Source organism: Myotis daubentonii, chromosome 1 (assembly GCF_963259705.1).
Source record: "Myotis daubentonii chromosome 1, mMyoDau2.1, whole genome shotgun sequence".
Classification (NCBI taxonomy): domain Eukaryota; kingdom Metazoa; phylum Chordata; class Mammalia; order Chiroptera; family Vespertilionidae; genus Myotis; species Myotis daubentonii.
The window spans coordinates 28,269,779-28,294,696 of record NC_081840.1 but is presented as its reverse complement, the minus strand read 5'-3'; the positions used below and the strand labels follow the sequence as shown (position 1 = coordinate 28,294,696).

Genomic DNA, 24,918 nt, shown 5'->3' with positions numbered 1-24,918 from the left:
ACACACTAACAGTATAGTTATAACAATGGATTTTCAAAAAACAAACATATACTCACGTAAACAGCGCCTTCCAAATCAAGACACCAGAATGTTAAGAGCATCCCAGAGGACTTTCTTGTGCTCCCTTTCAGTTACAGCCCAACTGTCAAAAGTAACTACTCTTCTGACTTTTAGTATTATAGGTGTTTTTTTTTACTGAACTTTATATAAATGAAACCATATAGTATGTAATCTTTTGTGTCTGGATCTCTTGCTCAATATTATATTTTGTAAAATCAATTAATATCATTATATGTAGTTGTTCATTCTCATTATCATACAGTAATCCATTGTAGAAATAATCCAATATTTATTAATCTACTGTGAAGAATTTATCAATTCTATAAAGGCACAATGGCTGAAATCTTAACTCTTCCAGTAGATCAGTTGGGCTGCAGACTGGGTTTGGAGATGGAAGTGGCAAGAGAGAACCTAGAGATGTAGATAGGGTCAAATTATAGAGACTCTCTGTGTCATATAAAAGGCAACTGGATTTTCCTGTGGAAAGAAATTAAGATTTTTTGAAAGATGTTAAATAGCATTGAATTTAATGATTTTTGAAATTCAGAAAGACCACTTTGGCAGCAGAGTAGAGAATGGGTTGAATGAGAGTAAACTTAGTTATAACACCAGTCAGGTTATTGAGCTATTCAAACAAAAGATGTTGAGAACCTAAATGCAGGCGAGATTAGAGAGGGATAGATGGCTCTCTCGGGATAGAATTTATATCACTTTTTTACTAACTGGGTATGAAGATTGCAGAGGATAGTTTTCAGAGCCAGCTTTCAAAAACGTGTGTGTGTGACTGAAATACAAAATCTGAGCAATGAAAAATAAATAGAATTCTACTCAGTAATTAAAATTGAATTCAAAATAATGTCCAAATTTATCTTTAGTGTTCAAACTTGTAGAAGAATAGATATCATTAGTTGAAAATGAATAAATTGATGGAAATCTTTATGTATAATCTGTAGGAAGATTGGTAACAGTCTAGACTGAATAATGGCATTGGCCTTTTTTTTGTTTTAATTTAAAACTTCATCTTTTTTTTGTTTCAGATTTCACGAGTTTTACTTTTCACAAAATTTATACACTTAGTCATGAATAAAGTTGTTTTTAGCTCAGGAAGAAAAAATGAAACACAGTGTGTGTGTCTCTGTATGTGTATGTGTATGTTAAAAGCAAGAGTGGGGAGAGGGAAGGAAGAAAGGACTTAAAATATTGCATCTGTATGAATAAGAAGGAAATTTTCTGGAGGAAATTAATTGAGTTCCAGTTGTTATTTTTAGATGGGACAATTACTGTATTTGAATTGGTTTGTGTATGCATTCCTTAAGAGAATAAAGCCAGTGAGTCAGAAAATTCCCAGTAGCATCACTTCAAAGATGTATTGATTGCTACCTAAGATAGTGGCAAAGCTAGTTGCCTATTTGTGACCCAGAGAATGAGTAGTTAGCTTTTGGTAACATAGCACTGCCTATCAATGTTTTGGAAGATGAAGAATGCTAGCATTTTTTTAAAAAAGTTGTAAACCCTTTTTTTTATAGACATTATTCACCTAGAAAATCCAAAAGAATCAATTGAAAAAGTATTAGAATCCAGAAAAGTTTTTAATGGCAGCTAAATACAAGAGTATTTCCTTTTTTTAAATAACTATAGAATAGTATTACTTAAATTAGGAATAACCCACTAGAAAATATAATGGAAAAATGTCTTCTTTGCAATAGAAAAAAAAAAAGGAAACTTTATACTGCCTAAGAATAAACAAGAATTTTGCCAGCTTTGAATAAACAAAACTTTATTAAAGGACATACAATATTGTTTGAATGATTGGGAAGTCATGCCATGTTCTTAGATGCAAATATTTCTGTGAAATTGTCGATTTTCCTTAAATTGATTGATAAATCTGGTATAATTCCCAATTGATTTTGGGGAGAGTATACAAAGTTGAATCTAAATGTCATTTTAAAAGAACAGATCTAAGAAAATATCTAGTAATTTTTTTTTTAAGTTAAACAATGAGAGGGCTTTATCCAGTCATATGTAAAAACATAATATAAGGCACTGTAATTAAACATTTGGCACGTTACATGAAAACAAACTTAGAGATAAATCCAACCAAATGATGTTTTATTCATCTCAATATGTATAAAATTGGAATTTAATACATTATAAATATGACATTTCCAGACATTGGAGGAAAGATGGATTATTCAGTAAAAGGTATTCAGAAAATTGGATATCCATTTTGGTCGAGAAGATTGATCATGTAAAAAAATTAAACTATACATGGATTAAACATTTAACATAAAAAACTATAAGTTTATGATTTTTAAATTATTAGGTTATGCTTATGATCTCTAGGTAAGAGAAACCTTTCTAGTTGAGACATGAAACTCAGAAAATATAATAAAAATACTTATAGAACCTCCTATATAAGCAATTTAAAACTTCTTCATGGAAATATCAGCTAAGCAAAAATTATTACAAATGTCAAACTTAAAAATAAATATTTGCAATAGATTTAACTGCCAACAGTTTAATATTTTCAATATATAAAGTTTTCTTATAATTCGATAGGAAGAACAGTATAGAAAGTAGGCAAAGGATATAAACAGACAATTTGCAAGCGAAAAGTTGTAAGTTGCTTTTAAATATGTACTTGTTATAATTGGTAATAAATGTACCTTTAAAAATACTCTGTTGTTTTGTACGCACCAATTAAATAACTTTAAAATTGAGATTGCCTGGAATAGGCAAGGTTTGTGTGAAAAGCACATTATTGTTTAGAAGATAAATTGGTACCATCTCTCTGTAGGGCAGTCTGCAATGTGTCAAAAATGTCAGTGTAATTATATAAAAGACATCCATTTCATAAAGGAATAAAGCAGTTTACAAAGAGGTGTGGTCTAAAATAATCATTGATTTGGTACTTTGAAAAACCTTCCCACTATAGAAAAACTTAACCCAGTAAAAGGACAGATCCTCTGAGGCATACCCTGTAAAATGACAGACACTATCAGTATTTAGATTCACATTCTCCCCCAAAATACCATGAGTTGGAAGTCAGAGCAGCAGGGAACATTAGCCACAACTATAGGAAGCCAAGACTTGGGAGAGACAGAAGGTGCCCTGGGATAGATGACTAGCAGCACTGCTGGTGAGACACTTATCCTTGGATTAGCAGCAGTGTGTAAAGTTCATCCTGGGATTCCCTGAGACTGAGAACCTGTTGGAGGCTGAAGTGGAAACTGACAGTGAAACAAATAATATTTCTCCAAAGGACATTTTCCCCAGTTTAATTCAGCGGTATTCTCAACAGATTAAGATCAAGTAATGAATGTACTACTAAAACTTACCAATCACAAGTCAGCAAAGCAAAACCATTATTCAGTAGATGGACTGAAAAACATGACAACTGCTAGAACTGTCAAATACAAAAGTCATCTAAGAATTAGATGACTGTTGTCATTTATTGTTCATACTGGGGAACTTTCGTTTAGGACAAATGCTATACCAGACAGGTTTAGCAGACACAACAGGAACACATCAAACTGTCCCTGGCAAGCCAGGATATATGTTTAACCTACCTATGGTGAAATGTCCAAAAGAACAAAGAGAGACTAACAAAAATAAAGACATAAGAGATCATCATTTATGAATGAGCAATTTTGGGGGGAATGGGATTCTTAGAAATAAGAAAATGCAAGTCTAAAAAATCGATGAACAGATAAAACAGCAGATTAGACCAGCAGAAGAGAGAATTCGCACACTGAAATATCTATCTGAGGAAATTACTATTTTTCCAATTCATATTGGAAAAATTACATAGAGAGATGATTTAATGGGAATATAAGAGAAACATAGGTATGGAGAATGAAATGAGAAATACCAAAGTACATTCATCATAGCCTCAAAAAGAAAGAATAAAGGCAATGATTTTTAAAGTAACCAAAGAAGGACAAATCACTTATATAGGAACTAGAAACCCAGTCACGGATTTGTTCATCGCTTTCCACCCTCCCTCCTCCCCACTTCCCTGTGAAATTCATCAGTCTGTTCCATGTTTCCATGCCTATGCGTTGAGCGTCTACCCCCTGGTGGTCAGTGCATGTCATGGCTACTGGCCAGTCATCCAGTCTGGTTGTTTAGGGTTTTATATATAGAGACTTGATTTAGATACAGAAAGAATTAATTCCTAAGTGTGTTATATACTTTAAATCTAGTAATCATATTTGACTTTCTTAATTTACTAATATTTAAATAAAATTGTTATGTTTCAAAAAGTGAATTAAATATCTAAGATTGTATTATTTTCTCTTCCTAATGTATTCAATACTTTAAATTTTTCTAATGTTACCTACCTTCTCACTTTAATGATTTGGAGACCAATTTTTTAAATCTTCATCACATAATAAAAATAGTATATTTTTAATATAAAAATAATATATTAAAATGTTTATTCTTACATAATTTGGCATCTCACTTATAATAATTTTACTGTTACACTTAGTTGAAAAACTTTGGAAAATCTTGAGCACAATCCATAGAACAATCTTAATATGTCAGGATTCAAACTCACTCATTTTTGAGCCTCATGTCATAGTTATCCATAGTTTAATCAAAAACAGTGCCCTTTTATCTTTAAAGATTTATGTTCAGAATATATCATATTAGACTCAAAATATATTGTTCTGAGGTAGCACCTGAGTAATTTTGAGATTACTTTTCTGTTATGATGAGCCATAACATTAGGCATTTGTTTTATATAAGCTTTACTGCTTTTAACAGACTAATATTTTGGATTTCTATTAATTGCTATTTATTTAGCTTTCTGACTACCTCTGTGATGACACAAGAACAGTTTTACAAATAACTTTAAGAATAGAACTACATTTGCCTTGATTTATTTAGGCCAGATTTATTTTGAGATACTGAAAATTAATAGCCATATATATATTTTTTTTTATTCCATCCTTTTGAAACAGTACTGTTTCTCTCTGATGTTTTCTTTTCATTGCTGCTGGCAATCAGACAGGTCAAGAAGATTAAGGAAAATATTCCTTACATAGACTATCATTTTGTAATATAAAAAGGTTTACAAAACAGAATTTGCGGAAGCTGAGATATATGAAAATTATTCAGAGAAAATTACAAAATGTCTGATAGCTTCTGGTCAATCTACATTAATAAAAGAAGAAGAACTTTTGGAAACTAGGATGTGACATAATCTAGTGTTGTCATCCCCTCCACCCCCCACATCCCCACCTATTTTTTTGTCATCTCTTCTTTCCCTAGAAGCAAATTTTGTTAGTATAGAACTTTGCCCTTCCTATTACAGTGTTGAACAAAAGGCCAGTTTCCATTTGCTCCACTCAATGTTCCTGTTTTGGGTACCCTCTGCTCTTAGATACTTGATTTTTATTCTGTGAAGACAGGACTTGAGTTAACACTGTTCATAATTATCTTAATATAAAATAATATTGCTTGGTTATCAAATCTTTCGGTTTGTTTTATAAACCTGAATTCTTAAATATCCTTTATTGGGTATTCTTGTGAATTTAGTTTGGTTCTTGCATATCTTGAGCCATACTTAAGGGTACAGTTTCTAGAACAGATCATATCATTCAGCTAAAATGAACATTAAGGTAGCATCAAAAGAGAAAATGTTAAAAATGAGCAGCCTTAGGCGTGCATGTGTATGTTTATTTATGTGTTAGTAGGGATGTTTATTTCCACCCATTTTGACTAGGTAATGGGCAGCCAATTTCTTCCTCCTCAGTCCCACCAGTACCCTAATAAAGTCAACTCTTCAGCCTATAGCCCCAGCCTGAGAACTCAATTCCAGTCCTAGAACATGTGTACATGTGTGCACACACATACATTTTATGAAGTGCAATTCGTTGTTGTTGCTCAAGGATGGACTCTATTTTGACTTCTTTTAAATCTCAAACCTGAAGGTGACATAGACTTTTTTTGGATAGTGACCTACCTTACTCTGAGCACCGTCATCTGGAGGTTCTGAAAGAGTCTGGGATCCTCAGATCTTAAATTACAAATCTTGATTCTAAGATATCAGCCCAAAATTCCATGCGTAAAAATATGTGTGTATATATGTGTGATAATTAATTAAATTAATTTTTAGATAAAGAAGGAAAACAATGTGAAAAGTAACCGGATAAAGAAAAATGTTTTTAAGCTAAGGAGTATTCATCACTGTATACTCAAGTTAGTTATTTCACAGAGGTTGGGATCTAAATGTTAGCAAAGAGGATGAGATTTTTCATAGGTAAAGTAACTGTGATGTAGTATTATTATAGAAAGACATATTCTCAGTAACCCAACAATTTGTTTTTACTCTAACATTGAAATAAATCCTTTTGTTGAATCAGATACATTGCTTGGCGTGTGTTAGAGGCCATGTTATAGAAGAAATACTTACCTTTGAACATCAGAGCTTTACTTAGAACACTGATACGTTAACTCAGTGATGCTCATGGGAACTGGGAACTGAGGTGAACTGGAGAAACAGTAGACTTAACTCAGCATCTCGTGCTCACTGCAACATGTTCACTAAATGGAATAAAAGATGAAATTGGCTACAGTACTTAAATTTTTACTCTTTTTCTTGCTTTCTCTCTATAATTATACAGTCTCCCTTGATCTCTTATCATAACCAGATATTAAATATTGTACAACTTTGAAAAACAAAATAAAGTATATCCATTTTTGAAAAGCTTTCTGCTGCTTCCAGGAGTGGAAGAAGATGTAAATATTTAAGAAGCCTAAAACATTATCAACCAGATCATATCTTCCAAGTAAAACTGGGATAACTACCATTATCCTGGGTAGCATCTTCACCTGCTTGTTGTGTATGTCTAACTGCTTTAGTCACACTGTTGTGAGACAGTGATGTGTTATGATTGTTTGAAAGGTGTTTGCAACTAATACAAAATTACAAAATCTACAAATGAACGTTTAATTAATTAAATTAAATTTAAAGCTGCCCTTATAATAATGTGTCTCTTATTTCATTATGCTCTGTCTCTTAAATGAGAGGAGAAAGACGATTTATATCTGGTATTCCTTGAGCATACTTAGGAGTTAGTCATACATGTAAATTTTATATATCATGTCTTTGTAGTCCTGAGGAAAAAAATGTATAAAAATAGCTTCTCTGTACCATAGTATACTTAAAGGGTCAGGCTCTAAACTGTTAGTTTATTATAACCTCTTTTTAAAGTATAAAATAAAATTAATATGTTTGCCCTTTAATGAATAGAGTAAGGAAAATTTAATTGGATGGCATTATACTGCTTATTTTCACCAAATTTATCTCCTCACTAGGTCTACACTTTGCTCTTATGAAATATCCTAACATTTATTTCAGTCTACTTTACAAAGTTGAATATTATAAGGTGATCATGAAGATTAGATCAAGTAGTACACATTATCATGAATCAACCTCATTACGTCTATTCGCAGTGTGTTTTTCAAAGTGTGGTCCTCTGACCATCATCACAAGCATAAATGCATATTTTGAGACTCCAGTCAGACATTCTGAGTCAAGGTCTCAGCAATCAGTGTTGTTTAAGGCCTCTTGAAGATTCAGATGCACACTACTGTTAGAAAACTACTCCTCTAACTGATCCTACCTTGATAGCTTTACATTATTAGTAGCCATTAGATGTTGTTTCAAAGATATTCTTTGTTACTTAAGAACAAAGAGCAGAGAGCACTGTAGTAATTGTTAGGAGGATATTTTATTAAACCTACATAGTTGAGTAACAAGCATGTAAATATTAATACAAATTATGGTTTGTTAATAAATATCTATAAAGTAAGTAAAAGTGATTTTTCACAATCACCAGGAATATAAGAAATTTCTACCCATTGACATGTAGCTGCTATGTGTCCTGTACTTATTTAAACATGACTGCTTTTTAGCAATAACATTTTTTAAGGTCATTTTTTTTTCTGTGAAGTTAAAAATGGAACTCAGTTTCATTGACAAGTTCCCTGCCTATCGAATTATTGTTGATGACACTCTTTTTTTGGAACTTGAGCAGTCTTTGACTTAAATGTTATCTTCAAAGTGTCAAGGATAAAAAAATAAGATCACAGTTGCCGGGGTCCAGCCCCAGCAGGTCCAGGGGTTCCCAAAGGTGTAGATGGAGTCGGCGAAGAAGGAAGGACACGGAGACAGCGTTCAGTTGATCAGCAGCCTAGCCAGGATCTCTAGCCCAGATCTCCAGCCAAGTTCTGGTCTGGATCTCCAGAGAGGTTCTGCTTCGGATTTCCAGCGAGGTTCTGTAGCCATGTTCCCTCGCTAGGTTCTCCAGCCAGGTTCTGTCCAGGCTCTCCAGTCAGGTTCAGTGTCCAGGTTCCAGTCAGGTTCTCCTGCCAATCTCTGTAGTCAGGTTCAGTCCAGGATCCCTTGCCATGTTCTCCCGCTAGGCTCTGTCTCTAGGCTCCGAGGCCAGTCCCTCTCCAGGATCCTCCGGCATGCTCTCTCCAGCGAAGTTCTTCTGTCTCTAGGCTCCGTGTAGGTTCTGTCTTCTTGATTCTGTTCTAAGTTCTGAGTGTTTCTGTCTTGTTACAACTGTATTTATACCAGTTGATTCAATCCTATCAATCTCTATTACAAAGGTTAGGGCGTTTCTTATCTCCATTCCAGGGAGAAAAGATTATGTAGTTTAAGCATGATTGTTCGTAGTTAAAGGGATTAATTACCCGCCTGGCACTTAGTTGAGGGGTTTTATTCCCTCCCTAACTTCAGGGGAAAATCCCTACCTGGTGACCTTGGTTAAAACACAGCGCCAAGAAGGTGAGCAAACATATTAAGAACCGTATGCCATATATGCCAGGTCCCTTGAAACAGCAAGGATGGACCGGCTCCCGGCACACAGTAAGCAATTTTCCATAGGAGATTGAATTTTTATAGTTTAGAAAGTATTTAGAAGTTAAAGATAAAATGTCTTATTAACAGGGAATTGCTAAATCTAATTAAACATCATTATTTTAGACACTACTAGTTCAGAAAGTTTATATCTGAAGTAGAAATATAAATTTCTACTATTGCTCAAGGAAAAAAAATTAGCAATCAAATTAATGTATGAGAAAGTAGAAACATTAAGCTAATTAAGAAAAATGGCTTTAAAGTTGCAATGGCATCCTTTTTTCCATTAATTATGAATAATCTATTAATAATGAATGATATCTATTAGTACTTGGACAATAAAGGCACATATGATCTTCATTATCTATAGCATACTAGTATATATGATTGAAAGGATAAAGCTACATTGTTAAAAACTATGCTGCCGTTTGGATTTTTAAATAATTTAGATCACTTTTTCCTGTTTTATTCTCTTGCTCTTTTCCTTCTAATTGTGCCTTCACCAGCTCTTGCCCTCCTACACTTCTTCCAATTTCCACTTCATTTGACCTCTTATTCTCTTTAGATTCCACTATTTCAATGTTCTGCTTCCTGCCCCCCACTTGTCAACTTTCTAAGATTTAAGTTCTTGCTCTCCATTCTCTTTTCCTTCACCTTTGGTTCTCAACCACTGTTTCTAGGTTTGGCTTCTGGTTTTTTGTATTATTCCTGTTCTCTAACTGGTGAGATCAAACCTGCAAGGATGTAAGGCGAATTGGAAGGTAGAAGCATAGAGAGAATTGACATGTATTGACTATCTACTCTGTGATAGGTGATTTATTTATATCATTTACTTCTCATAAGATGTAGATATATTTTACAATTATATTCATTTTATTCATAAGTACACTAAAGCTCAGAAAAGTTAAACATTTTGTTGTAATGCACAGAACAATTAGGTGATAAAGCCAAGTTTCAAAGTATATTGGTTCATTTACTCATTAATTCTTTTATTCAACAAAAATTTATTGAATACATATAGTATATGTTGGATATTGTGCTAGGTGCTGCAATATAGCCAGCCCTTATTCTCATCTACCTTAAATATGTAGTGGCATTGTCTGATCTCACAGATGATGATTTTACTGCTATCCCAAACAGCTTAAGAGGAAAAAGAGCCCTAGCCAGTTTGGCTTGGTGGATAGAGCGTCGGCCTGCGGACTGAAGGGTCCCAGGTTTGATTCCGGTCAAGGGCATGTACCTTGGTTACGAGCACATCCCCAGTAGGGCGTGTGCAGGAGGCAGCTGATTGATGTTTCTAACTCTCTATCTCTCTCCCTTCCTCCCTGTAAAAAATCAATAAAATATATTTTTTAAAAAGAGGAAAAAGAAAAAGGAAATAGAAGGTTCTGATGGTTCATAGAAAAGATGTATTTGACTAGATGTAAGAAAGACCGTATTTGTGCATTATTTAGGGATACTCTATTGAAAAGTTGCTTTTTGTCTAGTCCTAGAGAAAGTCTGACAATCTCCCCATCACTACCGTGAGCACCGGTGCCTTTTAGTGACATCACCATAGTATATAATTTCCTTTTCTGTTCTGTTCTAAAATATACAAAAATTGTGTCTATAAGCCCAAATTCTCTAAAACAGCGGTTCTCAACCTGTGGGTCACGACCTCTTTGGGGGTCGAACAACCCTTTCACAGGGGTCGCCTAAGACCATTGGAAAACACATATATAATTACATACTATTTTGTGATTAATCACGATGCTTTAATTCTGTTCAATTTGTAACAATGAAAGTGGGGGTCACCACAACATGAGGTACTGTATTAAATGATCGCGGCATTAGGAAGGTTGAGAACCACTGCTCTAAAAAGTCTTCAGAAAGAATTAACTGTCCTCCCTAAATTATGTTTGGAAAAAGATGAAGACCTTTGTATAAAAAATTCATTAATCTATCCATCTATCATCCATATACTTATTAATACACTAAAAATAATTAAGATGGCTTATCCAAACACATAGAACACAACTTCTAACAAGATAAATGTGAAAAAATAGGGCAAGGAACAATAAGATGCAATTCGGTTGTGTTCAGGAAGCATACTAAAACAGTATCCACAAATTTTCCTCTTTTCTAAAGGATAACTTAATTCACAAGCATCATAATTTAAAAACAAACTAGTAGCACAGAAAAAGACCCATTCTTAGTTGTGACACTTAAGAGGAAATTTCTCTATAGATTCTCTTAAATAGGATCACAATGCAATGTAGTGAACGGTGGCCTCAGATACTTTGTGATTAAGTATGAGTCGCACTGAGCCATTTCATTGGCTTCAATTGCATGCAACAAAAGCAAAGTCCAGTAAAACGATTCTTTGAAAAGTGAGATGAGGCAATCGAGGTAAACCACTGTGATCTGACCAAATTCAATTGCATATTTTAAGAGTATGTAGAAAATTTAATGAATTGCATATTTTTAGGTAATTCTCAAATATAATTTGCCCATTGAGTTTTTTATGTACCAGGTAACAGTGAGTTTACACAAACTCTTATAAGTTTGTTTTCATTAGTGCAACATCAATGCATAGAATACAACCTAGTACATAGGTGTTTAATAACTAATGTGGAGATGGATAAGTGCTGTGCTTTAAAGTATTTGTTTAAATGAAAGACTTCTCTCAGCTACACGTTGATATGTTCCCTTATCTTTAAATAAACTATGCTACTGTACTTTGGAATACATCCTTATAACATGGAAATAGTGTTTCTTCTCAAGAGACCTCAAAATCATACCAGACAGATTGAATTTGGAAAACAGAAGATAGATTCTGATAATGCTAGCTTGACAATTTTTAGCTATACATTTAAATGAAAGTAATTAACTTCTAAATTTAGGAATTTAAGAATTTCCTTTCTCCTATCTGTTGACCCTCTATTTTTAAAGCACAATTTATTGAAAAATATTTTGGTATATTAGTTTCCTTTACATGTCTGCCATTGTAAAGTATTGAATTATGCTGGGATTCAGTAGACCAGTAGATGACATCAATTCTAGTCGTCCTTTATTCTGTATAGTTATAAGGGATTAACTTAAAAGTTGACAGATATCTCTAACACATACTCGGTGCATATTAACTGCTTTGCCCAGTCCTCATTCTACATTTTTCCCAGAGCTACAATCTAAGAATATCTCTCTACTTCTAATGAAATATTGAAATACAAACCTTTCTCCATAATTTACTTTTTATTTCATTTGCATATTTCTTATTTATTGGAACACTTTGTTTTGCAAATTTCACTTTTGTACTGCCCCCAAGTATTGTAAGCTATATTTATAAAAACAGAGGATTAGGAATTAATTAAATCATATATTTCACTCTCAAGTTTTAACCTAAGTCATATCTTTACCATCACAGAATAATATATACCTAATTTGATTTACCTTTAGAAAATGAAATATTCCTGTCTCCTTCATTAGCTTATTCCAGGTTTAAACACACTTGTCTTAAAAATGTTCTATCTTAAAACTTGTTATATAAATAAAGCCTATCACTTTTATTATTTTCAAAGTAGATGGTAATTCATATTGAAGACATGGAACCTAGAGGGTTTTTTTCTACCCAATACATGGGAAAAGTTGACTGATGACTTCTTGAGTTCCTTTTAATTATATCATAAAAGTACAGAGCTAGGAGAGATACAAAATGATCACAGGGTTTCAGGGAGGGACTAATTATTTTAAGAGTAATAGACAAAAATAAATTTACCCAAATTTCTTACCCTTAGAAATCTATTGAGTCCTTATAGCAATCTGGGACTTTCTCTTAAAATTTAGGTTATTAGGCGAGATGAGACTTTTATCAAATACTTCAGAATTGTAAGATATGAGAAAGATCTGCTAATGTAAAAGTTCCCTGGGTGTCCTGGTCCTCGGCTTTTATTCAGTGGTCCCAAAGAACTGAGTCTTGCTGCCTTAAAAAAAAAAAAAAAAAAAAAAGTCTGAAGAACTACAAAGTGTGGTTTAGGAAAAGTATGGTTTATACTTACATTGAAGTTAATTTTACTACTCTGCATTCCTTCTTTTTGGCTAGTTTCACTCAGTCTGCTATTTAATCTTTAATTACAGGCCACAAAAGAAGTAATAGAACGGGAAGCACCAGGGATGGCCCTGGCAATGCTGATGGGATCACTTAATGTTACACCTCTGGGCATGCTCTCTAGGTAAGAAAGTCACCAAAATGTTGCAAATAAAATTAATTCCATACTATTAATCACTACAATAGACTGATAAACCCAAGAAACTTGAGTTATAACAATGAAGTTTGCCCCATATGTTCCCGAGAATTAAGTCTTAGTTTCCTGTCCAGTCAAATATTGGACATTAGTTTCTTTCAATATTTTTCTTTTTGCATATTTAAAGTTTTAGAAAGTACTATATTACTGCTAAAAGTTGTCAATCCTAACACAGAGAAGAGTCCAGTTTATTAAGATGTAAAACTATTCTTTTTTGTGATTATCTGCAATCATTAATTAATATTCATTAATTGCATTCAAATACTAATTTGATAAAACTAAACAGTAGAATTTCTAAAATTAAGTTATTCTCACAAGTTACTAACTTTTATTCCAATTTGTAATTAGATTTATTGATATCTGGTCATGAAAAAAGCTCAATTAATAGTATATTATTATTTTACTAAATTAGTGTATTTAAAACTACGCTTTTGTTGACATAGATGTTGACATTCATCTCAATCTAATGCAGTGATGGCGAACCTATGACACGCGTGTCAGAGGTGACACACGAACTCATTTTTGGGTTGATTTTTCTTTGTTAAATGGCATTTAAATATATAAAATAAATATCAAAATTATAAGTCTTTGTTTTACTATGGTTGCAAATATCAAAACATTTCTATATGTGACATGGCACCAGAGTTAAGTTAGGGTTTTTCAAAATGCTGACACTCCGAGCTCAAAAGGTTCGCCATCACTGATCTAATGGTTTATTTAGTTATTATTTTAGCAACTCTTAGATTAAAATCTCCTTTAATGAGGACAACATATAACATATCATTTAAGTTAAAGACAGAAGTATAAATTAGTGAGAGTCTGTTGATTTAATGATTTGATTAAATAGACAGTTGATCTCAGAGCAATCTAAAAATACACAGCAACTTTATAATATAAGCATATCACAATCATTTATAGCCATTTATTGACCCTATGTGCAATATGAATATATAAGTAAATATATGCATTTAATGCTTAGATACAATGCCCTTTATTTTACTTCGACTAAGTTTATATCCCATGAAGAGAAGCCACTTGAAAATAACTAAAAGGAAATATGAATGGGTCATTAGATACTGTATTCCCTTTGCTATCACAAGTACTATATGGGAATATTTTAGTAAAAGCAAAAATAGAATTAAAGTAGAATGATAGAGATTTTAAAATTAAAAGATCATGCTGATCTTTAAGGAACTTATATTAACTCTTTTATTCTGTTGGGGATTTTTTTTTTTTAGCCTTTACTTATATTAATAACTCTTTCTTGGAATAAAAGGAATATAGTTAAAGAATTAAACTTCACCTCTTGTTAATTCTTTTATAATGTAAATTCTATTTTGGCAGGCATAGTAATAGTCTATTTGACAGGCCCATATTAACCATTAGGGATACTAAGAATAGAAAAAAATATGTAAGGCTTTGTCCTTAATGATCCCACAGTTAACCTGGAGAACTTGTTTTTTGCAACTGTTAAGGTAATCCTTAAAATTTTCTATAGATTTCTTGATCCAGTATAGAAATATTAGTTTTTGTCTTATTGAAAGATTTTTCTGGATTAATTCCTTTTCCATCTTTTGAATCCACTGGACTGAGCACTGGACTGCTAAGTAAGTGGAAAACTAATCAACAGGAGCTGATTCTAAGTACTTTGTATAAGGTCATCATCATTATGCTGTGGACTTTGAAAATTAAAACATATACACATCAGGGTAACAAATTCTGACTTTTCTTTCTGTTCATTGCCGACTTAACTGAGAGTTTCCACAGATTTGAAACAGTTAATAGATTTGAAACAGTTCTACATGAATGGAAAAGGAAATTGTAGAATATTCCCATGAATGTTCATTTTTGGTGCTTTTTAAAGCCTTTTTTAATTCCTATTTTTAAAACAGCCATAATTAGATGGATGCTTCCTTTTGATAGCATTTTTACGTTGTATGTACTTTGGACTTTGCATATAATTCTATTATAACACATGCTATATTGTAATTATTTACAAACAGTCCTCGGGTTACATCAGACTCGACGTACGTTGTTTCATGGTTACATCGCCATCTCCCATTTATTTGTAAAAAAAAAAAATGTTCCGTCATTTCGACATATGTTCATATGTGCTTTATGTTTTTTATTATTTATTTACCACAAGTAAAGGTCAGGAATTGTTATCTTTCTTTTAAATATTTTTTACTGTTTCACTTCATTACTGCTGTGTATGTGCTCCATGTGAGTGATGTAGGTGCTTATGTAGGTGGGTTCCAACTTACCGCGAAAATCACATTAAATCCGTGGGAACGGATCTCCGACATAGCCCGAGGACCTACTGTACTTTCTTGTCTGTATTACCTAAGTTGTATAAAACTCTGAAGAACAGGAGCTTTGTCTTATTCATTTTTACATCCTCACCCTACAAAACAACTTTTAACACATAGTAAGGACTCAAAAAATATTCATTGTTAAGGTTATTTTTATTGATAAATCAATACATCCTAATTCTAATAGAATTTTTTTCAAGGTACTCCATCAAGTTGGTGCCTTACATTTCTGTTTTTATCTCTAGAGAGCAGAATTAAATAAAAATACCTTTCAGAATCACCAAATCTATTCCAAATTGTTTTTACCTATTTGATTACTTGATATACTAAAGGTTTTCTGTACAAGAAAGTTGGAAGATAAGTATCAAGTATGTATTAGTTAAGAGCATCATCTCTGAAGGCAGATGGCTGGCTTGGGTTCTATTCGGACTCTACTACTTACTAGCTACTTAACATCTGTTTTGTTTTCTTATCTGTATAATGAGGATGTTGATAGTACCAGTGTTCTTGAATTAAGTGAGTGAGTCCATGTAAAGTATTTAACACAACAACTGATTTATAAGTCTTATTTAAGTGTTAATCATTGTTGTTTTATTTTTATTGGTTGGGTGTTCTAGTTCTTAAACAAGTCTGGTGGAAATACCTTCTAATAGCTTTCTTTCATCTGAAAATGCCTTTATTTTACCTTTATTCCTGAAGGATATTGTCACTAGATGTAGTATTCTGGATTGACAGCTCTTTTTTTTCAGCACATTAAAAAAAAAGTTTCACTGTTTCCTGCCTCCATGATTCCTAACAAAACTTAAGTGATAAGGAAAGTTATAGCTGTAAATGCTTACATTTAAAAAGAAAAGTCTCAAAACAACCACCTAACATTATAGCTTAAGGAACTAAAGAAAGAAGAATGAACAAAACCCAAAACTAGAAGAAAAAAGAAAATAATAAAGATTAAAGCAGAAATAAATAAAATAGCAAATGGAAAAAGCAATACAGAAAAATTAACTAAATCAAATATTGTTTCTTTAAAAAGATCAACAAAATTGGATAATCTAGATGAAATGGACAAATTCCTACAAACACAAAGCCTAGTAGATTGAATCGCAAAGGAATAGAAAATCCAAATATATCTGTAACTAGTAAGAAGACTGAATCAGTAATCAAAAACCTACCTACAAATAAAATGATTGTATCCAACGGCTTCACTAATAAGTCTACCAAACATTAAGAAATAATGGATACCAATCCTTCTCAAACTCTTCAAAAAAAAATTGAAGAGAAGGGAACACTTCCTAACTAATTCTATGAGGGCAGCACTACCCTATACCAAGGAAAGACAAAAAAACTTCAAGAAAACAACTGACCAATATTCCTTATGAACATTGATGCAAAAATATTCAACAATATACTAGCAAACCAAATTCAGCAGCATATTGAAAGAATTATGCACCATGATGAAGTGGGATTTATATCTAGAATGCAAGAATAGTTCTTCATACAAAAAAAAACACCACAAAACAAAACAATCAATATACCATACTAACAAAATAAAGGATTAAAAACACTGAGTAGCTCAGTTGATACAAAAAAAATTATTTGACAAAATTCAGCATGCATTCATGTTAATAACACTTCATCTGAAATAGAAGGAAACTACCTTAACATAATAAAGGCCTTATATTAAAAAACACACAGCAAATATCATACTCAATGGTGAAAGACTGAATGCTCTTTCTCTAAAATAGGAACAAGACCAGGATGCCAATTTTTGCCACTTAAAAAAAAAAAAAAAAAAAGCTATTGGAAGTTGTAGCTGGAGCATTAGGCAAAAATTAATTAGTTAATTAATGAAATTCCAAATTGGGAAGAAAGAATTGAATTTATTCCTGTTTGACTTAATCTTCTATGTAACAAAAACCCTAAAGATTATACACACACAGCCCATTAGAACTAAGAATTATATTCAGCCAAGCTTAAGATACATAATCAACATGCATTTGATCAACATGCAGTTGTGTTTCTATACATTAACAATAGCATTTAAAAGAATAAAATTCTTACTCATTATCTTGATCAAGGAGGTGAAAGACTTGTACACTGAAAACTACCAAACATTGCTGAAAGAAATGAAAGACTTAATTAAATGGAAATCCATCCCAGGTTTATGGATTGGAAAATTTAATTATGAAAATGTCATTACTACCCAAAGTAATCTACAGATGTAATGCAGTCCTATCAAAATACACATAGCAACATCTTTTTGCAGAAATAGAAAATTTTATTCTAAAATTTATAGAAAATCTCAAGGGACCCCAAATAGCCAAAACAATATTGAAAAAGAGCAATAAAGTAGGAGGACTCTCTCTCCCTGATATCAAACTTATTAAAAAGCTACAATAATTAAAACTGTGGTACTAGCATTAAGACGGACTTTTTTAAACCAATGGAATAGAATAGAGAGGTCAAACCTGGCTGGTGTTGCTCAGTTGGTTGAGCAGTGTCCCATGCACCAAAAGGTTACTGGTTTGTTTCTCAGTCAGGGTATATGCCCAGGTTGTGGGCATGACCCCAGTAAGGGCATGCAGAAGGCAACCAATCAATGTTTCTCTCACATTGATATTTCTCTCTCTCCCTCTCCTTTCCTCTCTCTCTCTAATGTCAATAAAAATATATTTTTTAAAAGAGGATTTTAAAGAAGAGAAAGAATAGAGAGGCCAGTTATTTTTGAGAAGGGTACTAAGACAATTCAGTGTGGAAAATTATAATCTTCCCAAATGGTGTTGGGAAAATTGAATATCCACATGAAAAGTATGAAGTTGGCCCCATACCCTACACCATATATTATAATTAACTTTAAAAGAATCAAGGACCTAAATCTCAGAGTTAAAACTATAAAACATGTGGAAGACAACTTCAGGGGAAAGCTTGATGACATTAGATTTTGCAGTGCTTTTTGAATATAATATCAAAAGTAATAAAATAGCTGAAACCGGTTTGGCTCAGTGGATAGAGCGTCGGCCTGCGGACTGAAAGGTCCCAGGTTCGATTCCGGTCAAGGGCATGTACCTGGGTTGCGGGCACATCCCCAGTGGGAGATGTGCAGGAGGCAGCTGATCGATGTTTCTCTCTCATCGATGTTTCTAACTCTCTATCTCTCTCCCTTCCTCTCTGTAAAAAATCAATAAAATATATTTTTTTAAAAAAAGTAATAAAATAAAATATAGACAAGTTGGACTTTGTCAACATTAAAAACTTTATGCCTCAAAACACAATATCAACAAAATAAAATGACAACCACAGAATGGTAAAAAAAAAAAAAAAAAAAAAAAATTTGCAAGTCATATATCTGATAAGGGTTTAATATCCAGAATTTGTAAAGGACTCCAACTCAAAAACAAAACAAACACCCCAATTTAAAAATGGGCAGAGGACTTAAATAGGTATTTCTCCAAAGAAGATATACAAATAGCCAGTAAGCACATGAAAAGATACTCAACACCAGCAATCATTAGAGAAATGCAAATCAAAACTACAATGAGATACCACTTTACACCTATTAGGATGGCTGTTATCGAAAAAAAACAAACAGAAATTCAAGCAGTGGTGAGGGTGTAGAGAAATTGGAACCCTTGTACATTGTTAGTGGGAATGTAAAATGGTGCAGCTGTTGTTTAAAACAGTATGGCCACTACTCAAGAAAATTAAATATAGAATTACCGTATTATCCAGCAATTCCACTCCTGGGTTTATGCCTAAAATAACTGAAAGCAAAGACTGGAACAGATACTTGTACACCAATGTTTATAGTGTTATTCACAACAGCCAAAAGGTGGATGCAACTCATATGTCCCTTTATGGATAGGTGAATGGATAAACAAAATGTGTTATGTACCAGTACATACAATGGAATATTAGTCTTAAAATGAATGAATTTCTGATACATTATACAACATGGATGACCTTAGAGATGTGCTAAGTAAACTAGACAGAAGGACAAACATTGTATGATTCCACTTATATGAAGTCAAATACATAGATATAGAAAGTAGAACAGTGATTACCCAGGATGGGAAGGGTGGAACATGGAGTTATTGTTTATTGGACAGTTTCAGTACAGAATGATGACAAAGTTCTGGAGATGTATAGTGATAGTTACACAGCAGTTTGAATGTACTTAATGCCGATGAACTGAACACTTAAAATTGGTTAAAATGGTAAATTGCATGGTATGTATATTTCACCACAATTTGAAGAAATGCTTTAGGATAGTAAATACAGCATCCATGGAATGCAAATTTTCTTGGTATATGCTACAATACATCAGACACAGCTTCCATTCAGCATCATAGGAAGTACATCAGGTTGCAAAAGACAAGTGAGACAGGTTTGGGATGAATAACTACTGCAGCACAGGAAAGCTGGTACCATTTCCCTCCTCTCACCCCCCTAATATTTTTTTTTTTATGTACTGTAGTCCCATAAGAGTTTTTTGATAGCTGAGTTCCATCGTCATAAGCCATATAATAAACAATCTGGGCCCTTCCAGAAATGGTCAAGGTAGAAGGAAAACTGGAGAGACTGGGGAGCTGAGGGGCAAGTGAAGGCCATACTGCCCACTGTGAAAGTTTCCCAAAAGGAGAACCTGGACCTACAGTGTGAATGGGGGTCCTCCTCCTTTCTGTGTTTGGCCATGTAGGAGTTCTGTGAACACGTCACTCAGCTCCTGCAGAAGTACCTATACAGCTTGGGGAAGGAAGAAAAGGATGATGATGAGGATATGCTGGAGGAAAAATACCCCTGCATATGGCAGGAGTGTGGCCTTTGTCCTCTGGACAGTTCTGCTGACCTTGTCCACCATGTCTACTACCACTGCTACCATACCAAGCTGAATCAGTGGGGGGCTGCCAGCCCTGCAGAGCCAGGCCAACTTCAGCCCTTGCATTTGGACTTCCACAGCTACAACATGACCTGACATCCCTGACCACTTCCCATGTCTGTGGGAGCACTGTGAGAGCTCCTTTAATAATCCTGAGTGCTTCTGTTGGCATGTGGAAGGGCACAGCCTGTGCTGTGAATACAAAGCAGTTGGCAAAGACAATCATGTGGTGCTGTGTGACAGGAAAGGCTGTACCTGTACCTTCAAGGACCACTGTAAGCTTCGTAAGCACCTCTGTAGCCATACCCAGGAAAAGGTGGTAGCCTGCCCCACCTTCAGGGCATGTTTGACCAAGTTCTTAGATCACATCTATTGCCAGACCTCATTGGATCAGCAATGCTCCCAGGGCTCTCACTGTTCCATGAGATTTGTGACAGGTGTTGTGCGACCACATGCATAACCATGTGAATCACTATACCGTAAGTGTCCTCTGTGTGATATGATCTGTCTGCTGCCATCCTCCCTCTGCAACCACATGCACTATCGCCACAGTGAGGACTGGCCTTTTAAATGTGACTGTTGTAACTTCAGCTGCAAGAATCTACTTGACTTCTGGAAGCACCTGGATACCCATAGCAAGGAGCCAGCCTACAGGTATCATTTTGAGAACTGCAACTTTAGTGCCCGAGCCCTGTGCTCTGTCAAGTCCCATTACTGAAAAGTGCATGAAGATTACTCAGAGCCAAAGTACAAATGTCATGTGTGTACCAAATGCTTCACAAGGTGCAACAGCCTCACCATGTATCTTCATAAGAAGCACCAGTTCAAGTGAACTTGAACAAGGAACATGAAGAAGGCTGCATGCGGCTGTAGCTAGTTCGCTGGGAAAGTGTAGAGCTGACACAGCAACTGCTGTGGCAATCACGAGAAGGATTGGACCTGAGAGCATCACTGAACAAGAGCAGCCTGCAGAGCATCATTCTAAAATCAGCATCAGGGGAGTCAGGACCCCAGGAAGAGGTGGAAGAGGAAAGCAGAGGTAGTGAGGGGATAGCCCTCTCAGCCTCTCAGGACACCTCCAGAACTGTCATCCATGTGGTGAATCAGACCAATGCCCAAGAGATACTCTACTATGTGCTGTCCAAAGACACTGGAGAGCCCCCCACACCCAGCACCCAAGTCCCCCTCAGGGATCATCATGGAAAAGTTTCAGGGAATAGCTGAGGAATCAGAAGTCCAGATGGTCTAAAGGTGATTGAACATGACCATTCCTAACCCAGGCTTGGGTTTGAGCCAGGCTGGTGGCAGTGCCCCTTTGGGCAGTCCTTGCCAATGGATGCCTTTTGGAGTGGTGCTGAGAGCAGTGTGGTCCACTCTGGACCTGACTTGCATCATTCAGCAGACTCTAAGGACTTTCCTTTTCTGCCAGACCATGTTTTTGTGGGGATCCTAGGAGTTTGGACTTTTTGAGGAGGACACCCTGGTTGTATATATTCTTGTAGAGGAAGCTAGTAGCAGGCTTAACCATGACCCCTAGACATGCTGGATTAGTGATTAATATCCTGAGCTTGCATCCATTCCCACCTTTAGGGTTTCTTAGGCCTAGGGATGACATGTAACTAGGCCCTGCAATGGCCCTTTCATCCCAACCAGTCAAGGCAGTGTGAACCAGGCATCCATTTCCCTCCAAAGGGTTCCTCCTACAGCCCAAGGACTTCCATGTTATTCTGAGGGATGGGACTGGGGGCACTGAGTGTGTATATGTGCTTCTGCTGTTACAAAAAATAAACAATCTGAGTAACATGGTTCAAATTCCTCATGGTATCTTCAGATCCTTGCACAGCAACTCTAGTACAGCTTTAGTTCAGAAGCATCTAGAGCACAGGATCAGTTCAGTGCATTTTTTTAAGTAAGCAGTTTGACCCAGAATTATCTCTTTAATTATCTCCTTGACTTTGGAAGGGGTCGAGGCCAGCTGTTATCTCCTCAATACCATAACCACATAATGGTATAGGTTTGGATTACTTATGTAATCTGAAAAACATCAAGTAAAGGAAAATTAAATTTAAAGTGTCTCTGTGTTGGAAGTGTCCCAAATATTGGACTGACATAAATCCTCTCTTCAGGAATTATACTTCAACCTAAACCTCAAAGGTTTGTCACAGATATAGTTCTACAGAAATTAGCAGGTCACCCACACAAATATCAAGGCACATTAAGGAATGAGAGATCTGAAAGACTTAAAATCCTGGTATCAGACAGAATAAAAAGAAATAATGTAATATACCTAAGAGAACTAAAAAAGAAACTGGAAAATTATATTCAAGTAGCAAGTAGTTTTAAAAGAATGAAACATATTTAGATAGGTAAAATATAATAATGACAAATATTAAACTAAATAGATAGATTAGATTGCAGATTATATATAATTGAAGAGAGAATTAGGGAACTAGATGAAAATATTTGAAGAAATTATCCAGAATACAATTCAGATTGACAGACACATAAAAATTAAGAAACATTGAGAATACAGTGAGAATATCTATATATATAAAAGCCTAAGTGTCCATCTGACCGTTGGACTGGTAGCTATGATGCGCACTGACCAGCAGGGCCAGACACTCAATGCAGGAGCTGCCATGATGCGCACTGGCCATTTAAAAAGAAACGGCACCATGGACTGGGCACCGACAAACGAACACTTGGCTTCCCCCAAGCCAGACACAGGTTCCTCCACCACCTCAGAGCAACAACCCACCAAATCACAGTCAATGCTCCCAAGACTCCATGGTGCAAAATGCAGCCCACAGCCCAGCCCAGCCTGGAAACAGTGGCTGTGGGTGCCAGGTAATGACATCATGTAACAACGCCCGACTAGCCTCCTGGGAGTTTCTTTAGCCGAGGGACCCGACTTGCTTTATAGCCAAGTGCAAACATTTCACAGTTTAACCAAATGTCTGTGAAGTGTTTTCCCATGTCTCATCTCATTTGATCCTCACAGAAGTCCTGGAGTAGGTAGATAGGAGACTTAGTAGAATCCTATTTTCTTTTCATTAGCCGGAAAATGGAGATTTAGAAAGTTTAGAAACTTGGCCCGACTGAAAAGAAGTAAGAAATGTTGGACCTTGAAAATGACTTCAGGTTTTCTCACTGCGTAGGATATAGTCAAACACTGCCGCAGTTAGATATTTCACACACAGAGCAGGGCCGATCAGGGGGTTGGGGCACCGCACCCTGTCACACACAGAGCCGCAGGGCGATCAGAGGTTGGGGAGCTCCCCCGTATCAGGCACAGAACAGGACTGATCAGGAGGTTGGGGCGCCTTCCCCTGTCACGAACAGAGCAGGGCGGATAGGGAGGTTGTGCCCCCACCCCCTGTCACACACACAGCCGCAAGGAGATCAGGGGGTTTGGGCGCTGCCCCCTGTCATGCTGATCCCGGTGCCGGGAGGCCTCTCGGCTCCGCTGATCCCGGTGCTGGGAGGCATATTACCCTTTTACTATATAGGATAGAGGCCTGGTGCATGGGTGGGGCTGGCTGGTTTGCCCTGAAGGGTGTCTTGGATCAGGGTGGGGGTCCCGCTTGGGTGCCTGGCCAGCCTGGATGAGGGGATGATGGTTGTTTGCAGCTGGTCACACACCCTTCAGTGTTGGGGTCCCCACTGGGGTGCCTGGCCAGCCTGGGTGAGGGGCTGAGGGCTGTTTTCAGGCTGGCGGGTGACGGAAGCTCCCAACTGCTCCTTTTTTTCTTTTTTTTTAAATTCTGGGCCAGCTTTAGCTCTGAGGCTCCAGCTCTTAGGCCTCCGCTGCTGAAAGTAGGTAATCGAAACAATGTATAACTCCAGCTCTGACTCCAGCTCTGAGATCCCAGCTTGCTGAAAGCTGGTTTCTGGGGTTTATTTTAGCTTCTATATTTGTTAAAATGTTTCAAACTGCAGGCTCAGAGGCCGGCAAGACAGGCGGGGAACGTTGGAGTCCTCTGTCACTGAAGCAAGCAAACCTCATGTTAGTTTCAAGCTGCCTGGCTGCCGGCCGCCATCTTGGCTGACGGTTAATTTGCATATTGCCCTGATTAGCCAATGGGAAGGGTAGCGGTCGTACGCCAATTACCATGTTTCTCTTTTATTAGATTCGATAGTATTTTGTCAAATGGAAATTTCAGTTTTATGAATATACATCTTTCAAAAATTGGAGAGAGCAAAAACACAAAACACCTAAAATTAAACACCAATTTTACTCATTGTTAACCTCTTAATAACAATAATTGAAACAAGATACTGGAATAATGCTTTCAGTGTGCTGAAAGAAAATAATTGATAACCAAGAATTACACATCCAGTAAAGTTGTCATTCAGGAATGAAGGAGGGAAGAAATGCCATTTTCCTACTTATAGAAATTGGTGATTTTATTACCCAAACAGCCGCACTTAAAGAATTTAAAGGATATCCTTCTTGCAGATGAAATTTTATCTCAAATGAAGACTTGAGAATTCAAGAAGGAAAAGAGAATAAGA

General features: G+C 35.5%; 1 protein-coding gene and 1 pseudogene across 11 annotated transcripts in view; both read left to right on the top strand.

Moving 5' to 3' along the window:
• The window catches only part of GPHN (gephyrin), a 444,048-nt gene that overhangs the window by 228,251 nt on the left and 190,879 nt on the right, over positions 1–24,918 (top strand). For all 11 annotated transcript variants that reach the window (XM_059693242.1, XM_059693272.1, XM_059693252.1 and 8 more), the window contains one exon: positions 13,052–13,146. In XM_059693242.1, the coding sequence (XP_059549225.1) occupies positions 13,052–13,146 (95 nt within the window). The remainder of the gene's footprint in view (positions 1–13,051; positions 13,147–24,918) is intronic.
• Positions 18,735–23,568, top strand: LOC132233088 (histone H4 transcription factor-like; annotated as a pseudogene).